General features: G+C 35.9%; 1 protein-coding gene across 9 annotated transcripts in view; it reads left to right on the top strand.

Annotated features, from left to right (window-relative positions):
* SBF2 (SET binding factor 2) overlaps nucleotides 1–14,796 on the top strand; it is a 237,207-nt gene that overhangs the window by 156,272 nt on the left and 66,139 nt on the right. For all 9 annotated transcript variants that reach the window (XM_042881903.1, XM_042881905.1, XM_042881904.1 and 6 more), the window contains exon 17: nucleotides 13,565–13,633. In XM_042881903.1, the coding sequence (XP_042737837.1) occupies nucleotides 13,565–13,633 (69 nt within the window). The remainder of the gene's footprint in view (nucleotides 1–13,564; nucleotides 13,634–14,796) is intronic.

Genomic DNA, 14,796 nt, shown 5'->3' with positions numbered 1-14,796 from the left:
TGCCTGTTCTTCAATATGTTTTTCCACAAGAACTTGGGAAAAATAGTGAACCACTCAAAAAGCTTCTGGGTGCAGAAATAAATTCTTTTGGATGTCACTATCTATTCAGACTTATCATTCTCTACTAATACTATTAAATATTGTGATTGTTTTAGAGCTGAGAGTTAGGACTTATTAGGGAGAGGAGATCTTTTATTGCTATGTCTGGTTAAACCAAGTCATATTTAATGAATGTACCTAAGTCAACATGTTTTCTAGATGTATGTTTCTTCCACAATAGTTTTAAAACTTCTAGCTTCACTTACAGATATATACATTTAAGGGAATGTCAGGAGAAATAAGGATGTTTGCATAGAGAGGGAGGGAGAATCATCTGCTCGCAGTTACCTCTTGGTAAAGAGACTCTTCTATTTTAGAAAAAGCAACCAATCAAAGAACAGCAAACTGCTTAAATCCCCTAAATCTATTCTTACCTGATTTTCAAGATTAAAAAACAAAAGAAAAATACAATGAGTGTGTTTGTTAGCTTTCTTGTCAATAAGAGATTGACCTTAGAGGTCCTTGGGGGTAGCTGAAATTCTGGTGGAGCCTGTAATCTCCATGGTAGTGATTAAATGTCATTGGCTACTCAGGCAACAGCCTAATAAGAAAGTAATCTTGAACAAATTAGTTTCCGATGAAGTCGTTTTAAGTCATAACCTAAATATGCTAAAAAATCTCCAGTGAAAATTTTCCTGAGAGAAACCTTTCCAAAAATTAGTGGGAAGACTCAATACTACACTTGATCGTGGACGTTATATGAGGTGCTAAACCTGCTTGTACCATACCACTGTAAAAACTTGACTCTATCACAATTTTGTATAAATACATAATTATTTAGAAATAAAAACTGAAATACTTGAGTAAAAATTAGTTTGGTTGGCAGTTTTGAGTTCAGGAAGAGATGCCTGTGGAAGCTTGCTCTGTATACCTTTCTTCGTCTCCTATTTCTTCTTCTCTACCATTTGTTTCAGCACGAGAGTGCCTCTGTTGTTGTGTGTGTTTGTTTGTTTGTTTGTTGCCCTTCTTGTTATTTACTTTCTCATATGTAGTGTAGGATCTTATAATAGCCCTGATTGGGAGGGACATCAAAAGGTCATCAGGTCCAACCTGCAGCTGAGGATGTTGATGTTCTGTGTGTGAGATCAAGACACCAGGTACGTTCTCCCACCAAGCGGGGGTGAAGGACAGGGGAGGTTGGTCTATTTTCAGTTTTCCAGGCAAGTGCAAGAAAGCATTTTGAGGGTGTACATTTCTGAGCTTTGCTCTGAGGGTCTGAGGAGCCAGGACACACTTTTATACGTTCAACAACTTGCTCTTCTTCACATTTCAGCTGTTCTGTATTCTTCCTACGTTAGCATTCACCATTTGGCAGCCATTTAAAAATTAATATTAAATCTCTTGCATTTATTTTATTATCAGTCTGTAATGATTTCTCCAACTTAATTTTTTCTCATGACTGCCAACCAAATTTCAAATTGTTATTACAAAATAGTTGTACCTTTAGAATCATAGAATCATAGAATAACCAAGGTTGGAAAAGACCTAAAAGATCATCCAGTCCAACCGTTCACCTATTCCCAATAGCTCCCACTAAACCATGTTCCTCAACACAACATCCAGTCTTTCCTTGAACACCCCCAGGCTCGGTGACTCCACCACCTCCCTGGGCAGTCCATTCCAGTGCCTGACCACCCTTTCTGAAAAGTAATACTTCCTCACGTCCAGCCTGAATCTCCCCTGCCATAGCTTGAAACCATTCCCTCTGGTCCTATTACTAATGACACGAGAATGTTGCCTATGTTTAGGAAATCACTGCATAAGTATAACATAACCTAGAAGTCTGCTGTAACTTTCTGCAATTTACATTAAATTAACATTTCTTCATATCTTGTTTTGTGTCACTATTTACTTATTAGATGTATATGTCTTACAGCAATGTTTGCAGTACTGTAAAGTTCTGCAGTAATCATCTAATGATTACCAGTATTATGGTATTACTCTGTAGATTTACTTTGTGATTATTGGTAAGCTAGCAAAAGTTGACAGGTGTTATGCTTTTCCCAGTACTTTATCTGTTCCAATCCTCCTGCCTCCTCCCACACACCCTGAGCTTCCTCTTCTCCAGACTGAACAGCCCCAACTCTCTCAGCCCTCCCTCAAGTGTGAGGTGCTCCAGTCCCTTCATCATCTTTGCGGCCCTGCACTGGACTCTCTTCCAAAATCAGGCATGCTGCATCTTTAAATATTTATGTATTTCTATCAATGTGTGTGCACCCAGATGAAATAATCATATTGTTTTAGGTATTGATAAAAGCTTCCATTTGTTTGATCTTGTTATAATTTTGTTACTGCTATAAGATAGCGTAACCCATGTTTTTGTTGTCTGCTGAAAACAATTGTGTTGGCTGAAGGGATGCTAACAAAATAAAAATGCAGCACATACGGTATTCCTGTATTTAATTCATTCATAAAGGATCTGAATCCAACATTTAATGTTTAGGTATTTTCTAGAGATTTTCATTTAAATAAGATGTGCAGCACCCCCATGTTATTGCTGCAGTGATGGTAAATTTTGGCAGACACTTGGCTGTCATATTTGAAGTCAGTTTTAAGAGTCATATACTTTGAAGACAGCAGTGAAAATGTATGCTGTTCAGTTCTTGTGCCCATATTCAGGTAGATCCAGAGGTATTGCTACAATTGCTGTGTTATGCTGTCTGGTACCTTTCTAGGCTGATTAACCTGTTTATGTACTGCATGCTCTCAGAACAGCTTGAACTGCATGTTTCTACTGTCTGTATGCTAGAATGCCACTGCATTATCACATTCATGTGTCTCACTGCTCAAATCTGCATCGGTATACTGCATGAGCACATTGTAATGTGCTTTTGCATCCATCTCTCTCACTTTGTGGTTACGTAGAAAGCACAAATCATTTATTATTTTATTTTCTGTGAAAAGGAGAAGGTTCAAGAACTGTAAGAGAGGAATGGCAAATAAGAGTATTTTGAAGTTGACTAAGATGGCTCAACAGGATGTCTTACAGTACTTAATCAAAACCTGATTTTAAATCTCCTTTCAAAACACCATATAATGAGGTTAGTCCTTCAGTAACTCTTTGCTATGTGCTCCTATTTTTCAACCACTGTATTCTGGCTGTATCCCTGTTTGCCTTCTCTGAACATTTCATTGCCTTCTACTGTGCTTCTATAGCAGGACTCCCCTTTTCATATATGCTTTCCCCCCGCCCCCCCCCCCACTATACTTTCAAGAAGATAGGAATAAAACAGAAAAACATTTTGAATAAACCCTTCAGGAAGGAAAATAAGATAGCCTAGGAGATGATCTGTCAGAAATAAAACAATAAATAAATAGTTGGCAACTCAAAAGCTTGCAAAGAAGTTCTTTGTGATTAGTCAGCTGGATACCTTTACTAGCAATGATTCTGGAAAGCTGTGGAACAGGAAAGGAAAAGGATCATGCCAAGATTTCATACAGTTTGAATCAGACAGTTTTACTGAAAGGCTGATCTGTGTTGATGTTTCCCTACCACACTTCTGCTTCTTTGGTCCATGCAGCAAGCTCAGGGATTACTTCTGTCTTCTCAAAGTGTTTGCACTACAGAACTCTTTCTAGAAAAAAAGAGCAGTAATTTGTTTCAGAAACATCCAAGCATGTCTCTTCAACTAGATGTGCAAACCAATATATTTTTTGAGCTTGCTTTTTCATTTCTGTAACTGAAGTGGAAGATGAATGCTTCACAGAATTCTAAACTTTGGATTTCCTGTTGCCATTTGAAAATCCCAGAGAGAAGTATTAATATAAGAAATTTTAATACTGGAAAATGCGTTCGCAATTGCCAGTTCAAAATTGTTTTACAGTTTATTCCATTGTCTTTATTTCTCTCTCACAAGAAATGCTAATAACTAAATTTTAATAAAGGTTTCATAGGAACACTGTTCCCACTTGCCATACTTGTTATATTGAACCACAAAAGCCTAAGATTTCAAATAAAGCCTGTATCCATATGAAAGCTGCAGCACGTGCAGTGGAAAGTACAACCTGTACACTTAAAGCACTTCACAGTCAGTTAAACGAAACATCTATATTCTCCTAAGATTTCTTTCCTTTAGCTTAAACACTTCTATTAGAATGTATATATTTCACTGACTGAATGTTATCTTAGAAGCAGCAGCACTGCACTAAATCAAGCGGCTCTTAAAATGCCTGAATCTCTTGAGCTTTCCAAGCTTTTCAAAAACATTCTTCCTTGCTCACACAGATTTGATGTCTTAATCAAGGTGGACATTGCTCAGCAACATGCTACATTACCGTGCCCAACATATGTCCTTTAGTTTGCTGTAGTTATTCTTGTTTGTGAGCCATTTAAACAACCTTTCGTGACCAGAGTTATATAACCATAAATTTGTTGTTGGTTTCTTTTTTGCCTTAAGTTTGAGTTTTGAATTGAACAGCTTCTACAATAACTTTTATTAAAGTTGTTAAAATTGTAGCTACTTTCTGAAATGCAACAGAAAACTTACATTGTAGTCTGTTAAGGAGCTGAGAGGTCTGGCTGCAGGGTTGGCAGCGAGTAATCTAGGTTTCATCAAATTCACCAGTGCAACTAAGGAAATGTCATTTGTGCCTAAGCATGTGCCTAGGACCTTACTGACTTTCTGAAGATTCACAGCCTTGTATGAGGCAGAATTACGACAAAAAAAAGTCTGCTTCCAGCAGCTGACACTTGTTTTGTGAATCAGAAATGGAGCTGCACCAATGAAGCTGATCCAAAAAAACTTCTTCCAGAAGCAGCTGGTCATTGTCATTCTTGTTGTCCTTTAGTGCAGCTGTGTATAGACTGATATCGCTGCCAAAACTGTAGCAAAGTGTCTCAGTACTATCAAGGTTGGTGTAGAAAAGCTGAGACTGTCTAGCAACAAGATGTCAAAAACAAATGCACCTCAAAAAGAAACTCCACTTCTCGCAGTTTGCAAGAGAAGCATGGCAGACGTGTACATGTGTTCCCAGAAGCACCTGCCAAAAGCCCGTGGATGCAATTGGGATGTGCATATGTTTGTGTGCTTAACTGTATGTTTATATGTGTATATATATACGTAATTCACACCAGCTTTCTCCTTGATGATTTTTTCCTGTTGCGCATAATTATTTACCTTTATGTATTTACTTAGTTTTTCTGGGTGATTTTCAGTTCTGTGTTCTCCTGACTGTTCCCTTCCCATGGACAAAATCCTTAAACTCTACAATTATTTTGTTCTTTTGCCCCTTCTATGAGTATATTTTTAAATAAGATGAGAATTTTTAGTACTTTTAACTTAGTGCTAGATTCTTCCTCTTCCTTTCTTCCATAAGTCTTACCTGTTGTATCCAACTTTCTACTGTTTATCTCCTATATTTCTTTAAGAAATTCAATATTATAGGTTTGTTAACTTCTTTTACTTCTTCTAGTTCTAAGTTGATTTTCTTATAATGCTTTTCTTTCCTGATGTCAAGGTACTTCATAATTTTTACATTTCCTATCATTTTGAGCATCTGTTCCATTCAGCTTCAATATTATCTAGTTTACCTATTCCTTGGAACTTTCTATACTCTAGAGAGTCTGCAGCAATAAAGCAAGGTAATTCATTTTGCACCTTTTTCTGAATCTTAGAGCATGATCTTACTTTGACAGGTTTAACACAGCACATGATTCCAGGTGCTGTTCATACATAGCCTCTACTTTTGCACAGTTAGCATATTCCATACTCAAGACTTTGCACTTGTCTTTGTTGAACTTGGTACGTTCTTGACAGTCCCATTCTCCAGCAGGGTGTGATGCTGGTTAATAGCAGTCTTTCCATTCAGCTATTTACTGCTCCCTCAGATTTGGTGTCATTGGTAAATCTGATGAAGATGTACTTCATGCCACTTTGTTAATGTAAACATTAGACAGTATTTGCCACAATATCAACTCCTAAAAACATGACTCACGACTGGATCCCCTATTTAACTTTAAACCAATGATCACTGTCTTTTCAGTGACAGTCCAGTCAGTTGTCCACTCACCCATGTGAAACATCTCTCCTCAACCTGTCTACTATACCAAAGGAGTCCGTGTCAACAGCCCTGCTAAAGCCATGGTAGCATACTGTGCATCACTCAGCTGCAGAGCTTGTTATTTCATCAGAGATGTTGATCGAACTGTTTTCCCCTCGTCAGCATGTGCTTTCTGTCCTCAATCAATTTCTTGTTTCTCATGTATCTGAAAATGCTTTCTATGAGGACTTGCTCCCTAAGGTGAGATAGTCTAGTCTAGATCTCCCAGACCTTTTCCTTGCCTTCATGAAGGTCTTGTCCAATATTTTAATTTCTGTTTCGCCAAAAAGTCGGTCATAATAAACACAGTACCTATAAGAAACTTCAGAGCTTAGAAGTTTTCAGGGAGGATTTTTAGCATAATTAAAAATTGCCATACCATCAAAAATAGTCTCCTTTATAGTTTTCATTTCTAAGTATCTAAACTTTTATGCACTAGTAAAGGTTTCATCTTGATAGAAGAAATATTTTGTTTTTATTGAGAGCAAATAATATTTTCCTAAAATGAAAGAATGATTTCTCAATGAATCACTTCTTATACCCATAGAAATCTAATACTAAAAAGGTGTTCATTCATAATGAGTTTAAAAACTCATATGTAATGTGCACTAATGATGTGTGATGCATTTTTATTGCAAGTTTTAAAATTAGAAAAATCCCATGAAGCTTAACAAAGAAGAATAAAATTAAGGAATGTGAACATGCATATTTGAAAGTTTGTGACTTTGCTAATGAGTTATTAGAGATGCTGCTGTGCTCCAAATGGATGCTAGAGTGCATAGGTATGTGTAGTATTTGCTTATGAACCAATTTGCTAAGCAATAATTGGACTACACTGGAATATTGCACCTATTTTAATAGTTTTTCTATTACTTTAAACATTTGTTTGTTGTTGTTAACTAGCTCAATTGAACAGGCTGTCTGTGAAGTGCTTTATAGAGTATCCAGTAGCTGTTTTGCAGCCTGGGACGCTAGACTTACTCTGCAGTCTGTATATGTATTGTGAATCACCCTTTTCAAACTGAATAGTTAACAAATATTGATCACAATTCAATCATGAATTACAATGCATTGTATCACTTGAGTGTTGTTTGTCAAATAGTTTTTACAAATTACTATGCAGGACCTTTTATCACAGCTGGTGTAGTTTAAGGTTTGGACAGAGTCACTGTGAATGAAGCCCTGCTGTGAAATAAAAGTCAAAAGGCATCTTGGCATCCCAACCATTTCCTTGGGAGAAGATTACAGCCTGAGTATGTTGAACTTTATTGCCATGGGCCTCATGACAGTATTCAGAAACATGCATGGCATTTCTGTTAAAGAAACTCAGATGTGCTTAGACGCAAGGGATGGCATTCTTGTGTTTATCAGTATCTTAAAAAAAAAAAAAAAAAAAGAAGAAAAAAGTAGTGCTTTTTCATTCTTTCAGGGTACAGTAAAAATTCATTGAAGAATGTGTAATTTATGCACATAAAAATTGAGGTTCCTGATTCCCTAAACATAATTTGTTGCAAAAAAATAAAAAGAGGAAATTACTGAATCCTAGACAGAAATGTATTTGAGAAAGAAAAAGGAGTGGAGACATGGAGAGAAAAACTCAACGGCTCTGAGTAAAATGTCGTTGGCTTGCTGAGAGATCAAAAATATGATGAAGTTGTGTGGAGAAAATATGCTGCATTGTTAACTTCTGAATATATGAAATAAAGCAAAAGGAAACGTTTAGAAAATGAATGAAAATGATATGCTTGTGTGATTCTATCTGAATTGCATCAATTAAATTCTGTCTTTTGTAAGGGCAGACAAACCTGTGAGAATTCAGGGTCAGGTAAAGCCAAATATGAAGTTCTTGATGAAATAAAATCCTTCCAATATGGAATGGGATCTCCTACTGCCCTGAAAGGCAGGTTTGCAACATTTAGCATCTTATTGCTGACATCTGAGGTTTGTTAATGAAGTTCTTATGAAGGCTCATGGTCAGGCAGGATGACCACACTGTCTAAACAAATCGGTGAGGATTCTTCTGAATTGGGTGCTATCCCTTTGTCATCACCTTTGGCACTTGTATTAATACACAGCAATCTCACTGTTTTGTAATGGCCATAGAAAGTGAAGTTTTACATCTGGCATAAATCAGAGCACAGGTGAAGTCTGTCCAGTATGGACTTCCTCTGCTGTCAGACAGTCACCAAGTAGCAATCTGAGAAGTTGCTTTTCAAAAGCTGATAGCATGATTGTAGTGAATGTTAAAGCTGGAAACAAGAAGTAGTAAGAGCCTCAAGTTTTTGGTTTTGTCTATCAAGAATCAGTGCAACAGTACATAAATGGAACAAAAGTTAAATTAAAAACTTGAAGTAAGGAGTAACAGATGTAAAATGTGATGCGGTCACTTATGAAGAAAGGCCCTGGGCAGCCTGGTCTGGTATTAAATGTGGAGGTTGGTGGCCCTGCCTGTGGCGGGGAGGGTCAGAGATTCATGATCCTTGAAGTCCCTTCCAACCCAAGCCATTCTGTGATTTGTGAGTTAATAATTTTGAACCAGTCTAAATCCTTACCAAAATGTGAAGCTTTAGAAGTAATGAGAATTAAATAGTCAGTAATCATTAATGTATGGTAGTATCTTCCGTGTTTCCTGTATATTCTCACGGTTCTGTTAATAGATTAGTCTACAAGTTATCAGCTATATGTGTCTTCCAAGTATGCCTTCATATCCTGTCTCTCAAGTCCCAGAAGAATTGTATCTAGTTTAAAAAAAAAATTCAGTAAAGTTGAATTTCATCTTTGGTGACAAGAAAAATAAGAACTTTTGATCCCATTATAAAGAAGCAGAAGCTAGCAGTGCTGCTAATTTTACCAGGCAAACTGCATAGGAATGCCAGAAAGCTACCGTCCACTAATTTTCACTGGAAAGACTGTTTTGCTTATTTCAGTAAGAAAACTTTATCCAAAATGTCAGAAAAATCAGATTCCAGAGTTTCTTTTGAAGATAATTATAAGCTGTTGATAATAAGTAATGTAATCAATTAGTGTCGTACTTGCATTTATTTCAGCAAATTCTGAGTATTGTTCCAGAGGATGGATTTGGCTGTAGGGTTAAATCCTGCAATTTAAATGCTTCTAAAATGAATGCCTGTTCCAAATACAACTATTTTTTGTCTGCTTTCATTCAAGGCAACATATAATTACATTAGATGTAATGAGTACGGCGTAAAACTGGTAATTTGTTTCCTTGGATTTTTAACTGCTGAGGCTGAATATGAAGAATGTCGGTCATAACATTGATCAATGTGGAATAAGTATTCCTTTTGAAATCCTGTGGTGTTTTAGGTGCTTCTTTCAAATCAGAATGAGACTCGGCAGTAACCTGTATTTGAATGAAAATCTTGCTTTTTTCTATTAAGGAAATTAAATATTAACGATTGTGGTAGATTACATCTGTAACAGCACTGTGGGTATTTCTGAGCTGCTAAAACATCTTTAATTTCATTAGGTTTCAGTAAAAACCTACCTGCATAGTACATCCATAACAACAAAAATTAAATTCAAGCACCAATGAAGTCATCTGGGAATTTGAAACAAGTATTTCACCTGTAATTTTTAGCTAATGTTCTTACTGTTCACATGACTTGTGACCTTACACATGCTAAGTTAGCAAGTCTTATCTTAGCACTTTAAAAAACATGCAATTCTGACATTTCTGGCTTTTTTCTTGATTGTTTATGAGCACAGTCCTGCATTGTGATGAATGCTCTTGGTCTTCATGAAGATGGGCAGCATCCAGTACTTCTTAGGAATTACAGTGCAGTAGTGATGATTCCTTCAGTATTTTTAATGAAGTGTACATAACCAGACTGTACTGGCAAAAAGTCCCACACGTAGTTAAGAGCCACCATGTGTAGCTTACTAGGTTGAAGGCATTCATTGCATGTTCAATTCATGTGATAGGCTTATGAATTATTCTATTTATTTATAGGGCTGTTGGATGTAAAGCAGAAGTGGGTCCTAGGTTTTCAGTATTCAGATTGCTATAGATCATTAAAAATGTGGTTTCCTTTCAGAAAGCTTATTGTCCAAAGCGGCATGCAGTTTAATATAACTACATTCTTTATCAACTAGTACATAATGAGAGAGACTGCTGGATTGATTTATGAGGAAAATTGTATCTGAGTAGAAAACTTCAAATGTTGTCAGGTTTAATAAATGTTATCAGGTTTTTCAAATGTTATCAGGTTTAAAGAGACATTTAATATGTCTCTCCCAGATTTTTATCATGTGACTAAAGGAAAGCAGAAGTCTCTAAATATCAGATATTTACTGTGGCCTGTTCAAGAAAGTGTGTAAGCCTGTGCCTAACTACCACTGTTCTGCTCCCTTGAACTTGCTCTTGCAGCCAGCGGAAGTGCATTGGGTACTTAAAGGAGGTTTTGAATTCAGGCGTGCACCTCAAGGAAAAATTTTACTTGGGGTGGCTTTTGTTTGCTGTTCATTGCTAGGATTGGACTGTGGAGGAGTTCTCAATTTGATGATGACAAACTACCTTTTCCAAATAGAAGTTCAGGTCAGTACTTGTTCTGAAATCAAGTCATATCTTCACCCCACTAAAGTGTGGATTCAAAGCACTCTGCATTGGCACACGTGGAATTCCAAAATTCATTGTCGTAAGGTATTGATTCTTAAAAATTCATTATTGAGAATACTTGTTCCTCCTCATTACTACCCTTTGTGTTTCAACTTTATTGTGTTGCAGTGTAAGAAACAGCTCTAATTATTTTTATATTTGATTTGCATACTTCTGTAAGAGATATTTTTCACGATTGGTAGACATTGTTATATGTAAAACATCTGTGTTTCTTTTTTCCAAGAGCCAAAATTCATTAAATACAATACATATATGACATTTCGAGTTCTTTGGTTTGCATGTAAATTGAGAGGCTACAATTTTGCTATAATAGCTCCATTAGCTGTTGTGTTCTGTCATGCTACTAGAAGGAAGACAAATAGTTGGTTACTTTCACTATTCTCAAAACAACAGCATTGTACTTAATTCCAAAATGAGATCATTTTACAGGTTTTGTCACGCGCTACAGATGAAAATATATGTAGATAATACCTCCATACTACAAGTCCAGGGGGTACTGCTGACACGGAGTATGTGGAGAATTTCATACTTGCAAGAAGGAATGGAAAAATAATACACGATGTTGTTTGTGTGGTGGTGATATATATCTTTGAGACATATGTTAGCTCTTGGAATATTGGATGCTCTCTAGGTGAAGATGCATTGCTCAGTTTTAATAAAAATATTTTTATGTATGTTTTGGGTAAAAGCCAAAACCCTTACAAATAATTTGAGCTGAAGGATTAAGTAGATATCTTGAAACAATCAGGATGGATTGTTTGGTAACTGGTTATGACAGAGCACTTACAGAAATAGGGTAATGTATTTCCTTAAAAATTTTGGAGTACTTTTGAATGCTGTAAAGTCTGATTTTAGATTTGGCATTTTCATTCTAATTCTAACATATCCTTGTGTTAACCTACAAGTTTCATGTGCTGATTGGGCCTATCTTTAGCAATAGAAAATAATGCAGAAATTGAGAATGAAATGCAGCTGCGGCAATGTCCTTCATTGTTGCTGTTTGGACATCTAATTAAAAGGAGTCTATAAACAGATTTTGGGTATTTACAGAATACTGACAAGCACTGTTAAAACATACATCGCATTTCTCAGTGTCTACTTTTCTTACTGTTTTTCTCTACCGGACTGGAATGAGTTATAAAGTCTGCACACCGTTTGTTTTCCATGCACGGTTAGCATGTATCCATTCATACCAAGTTAGACAAGATAAAGCCTTCAATGAGTCTGTACAGAAATAAAGCTTCTCATCTATGAATCTATTGTATGCTTTTTCTAAACAGATATGTAAGTAATATTCTAACGGTTCCTGTATTTGTGTATGGCCAGTGATACTTTGTTTAGGCTAGCTTTATCAACAAAATATTAAGTATTTGTTACTGGAAAGGACGAAATGGACTTCTAAAGTAATGAACAGTAAAGTAAGAACAGTAAATTAAGAACAGTCTAGTTGTGAGTTTACTGTTTTAAACCTGCATTCCATGATCACTCACCAGCCTTTTGAAAAGTAGCGCTGAGGGGACTAAAAGTAACATCCTAATGATCATAGAGTCATAGAATGGCCTGGGTTGAAATGGACCACAATGATCATCTAGTTTCAACCCCCCTGCTATGTGCAGGGTAGCCAACCACTTATGATTGTTCCTGCAACGTGTATTTTATATTTCTGCTATCAGAGTTGCCAGGTTTTTCTTTTTAAAGAACTCCAGGGAGTGAATATGGTGAGATGAAGGCATAAATGAAAACTCTGACAGAGGAAAAAGTGCGATATTTCAATTTTGTAATTTTATCATATGTTACATAGAACTAATAGAAGAGTAATTTGTGTTGAACAGTACCCACTGCAGGAGGGAATATTCAAAATATTCACGAGTTGTTCAAATGGAAATGTTGTTTTCCCATTCATCGTTCAGGGGCACAGTGGTGCTACGTTTGTCATGTAAAAGAATGCGTGTTGTTGTGTTTCTCAGGGTTGGCAAAAAGAGCTAATTAAAAAAAAAAAAACTAGTAAAGAAAAAAAAGAAAAAGTAGTATATTTTTTCTAACTTACTGAATATTTTTGTTCTGTTTTTAAAGTCTTAAAAAATCAAGCAGTTTGTTTTTCAAAATATTAGATTGCATTCCAAATCTAATTTCTTAAAAGGCTTCCGTCATAAGATCACTATTTTTATCAGTGCAATTACTAGCTGATTTACTTTGGCATGCCACTTTTAGCCTAGAGGGGCACAAATGACACACTTGGATGTTGAATGAGGTATTCTGAGATTGTGAACAGAGTAGGTTTTCATCTTCTTTTAAAGTTTATGTTATGCCAAGCTTCTGTAGAGTCTGCAGAGGTGATTATTTCATATTTAATAAATGTTCCTTTCTTTGTATACACTTTTTGGAAGTACGTTCTTTGGTCGTCGCATCATTTCTCTTTTAAAAAATGTACAGATGTTCTGTGGACCAGAATGGAAGCAAGCTACGTTTTTATTGTTTCCTGAATGAATAATATGTCTATATGTAAATTTTGTTGATGAACTTGTCTTTCAGGCATGGGAACGGAGAACACTGCTAATAAATTCCTTAAATTTGAAAAATCTTGGCAGTAGCCATCTAGAAGAGATTGAGGCACAATATGTATGCGTACACACACCCACCCATCTATGTTTGTCTTATGTTATACCAACTGATTAAAGTATTAATTACACCTAAGAAAAATGGAGGGACTACCTAAAGTTGAAATGAACTTATGCTACACATGAAATTGAAAATGATTTTGCTTATTTTCTTCATGTGTTTCTCTTGAAGGATTGCTCATCATCAGAAGAATATAGCGTTGCTGCAGCCTTGCTACCCCTGACAACTGCTTTCTATAGGGTAAGTTCTCAGTAACTTCATTAAAAAGTGCTCCTGTTTTTTTATGTTTTTATATTGTTAAATGGAGGAAAGTAAAAATGAGAGATGCATGCTTAGTATCATGGATACTGAAATAAAATTAGTCAAGTTTTAATCTCATAATCAAGGAGAAGGCAAGCTGCATTGAATGTAGAATAATTTCTTCTGTATGCTTCTAAGTTTCAGTAGAAGTACTGAGATCTTGCACAACTTCTCTCACAAAAAGTTCACTGAAATCTTCTGTGTAATGAACTAGTCCCCTACTTACTGTTTAACTGAAATTATACTTTCAGAAGTTGTGAGACCCCGGATGTAAATAGCATGATGATTTTTTAATGTTCCAGACCTGAACTGAAAAAATAAAGTAACCTGACTGTTGCTTGCAAAAGCCAGCTGTTAATGCATAATAGAAAAAGAATTTTGTTTTTCCCAGATCTAATCCTCAGGTTCAGTGATGGTCCCCTTTGGTATGTCCCATTAGATACAATTGTTTGGCAGAAGTACTTATTTTGGTATAAAACTAAGTTATTCATACTAAACACAAACTGATGTGTTTTTCAAAGCATAAGATCTGTAGACAAACTTTATAGTGGCTAGTTAAAATTAACAGTTTACATGTTTAATTTGGAATTTGAGTCAAAGCGAAACTTTTGGAAGCATTTTTCAGTTTCTGCAGAGGTTTTCAGTATTTCATCCTTGAGTATGAGTATGTTATACCTGAGATGAAGCTGCATAGGAGCAATGATCTGTATGAATATTCTTAGATTAAGAAATACGATTAACATTCTTTAACCCCCTTCAAATTTTCCTTTATGGTCTTTTGGAGGGATTCTCATTCTACAGTTAAATGAAACTAATGTTCCTCTTTCCCTGTTTTGGGAATAAATCCTATCAAATCCTGCTGCATCTTTTTTTCCCTTGGCCTTCCTGCTTTGTAACATATTGCTAAACAGTTTATAGTCTTCTGTTTGCTGGATTTTTTTTTAAATAGAAATCCTACACTGGTAAAAGCTGTTTAACAAGGCATATTACTGTTCTGTCTGATAAGTGATAAGTCCATAGGAAGATCCAAACTGAAATTCAAATCATTTGAGGGGAATAAATTGTTTTTTATTAAAAGAACATTCTGACAAAGCTGGTACATA

This window comes from Lagopus leucura, unplaced genomic scaffold (assembly GCF_019238085.1).
Source record: "Lagopus leucura isolate 7727_CA_CO unplaced genomic scaffold, USGS_WTPT01 Super-Scaffold_100033, whole genome shotgun sequence".
NCBI lineage: Eukaryota > Metazoa > Chordata > Aves > Galliformes > Phasianidae > Lagopus > Lagopus leucura.
The sequence above is the reverse complement of the archived record's forward strand: the minus strand, read 5'-3'. Positions and strand labels throughout refer to the sequence as shown.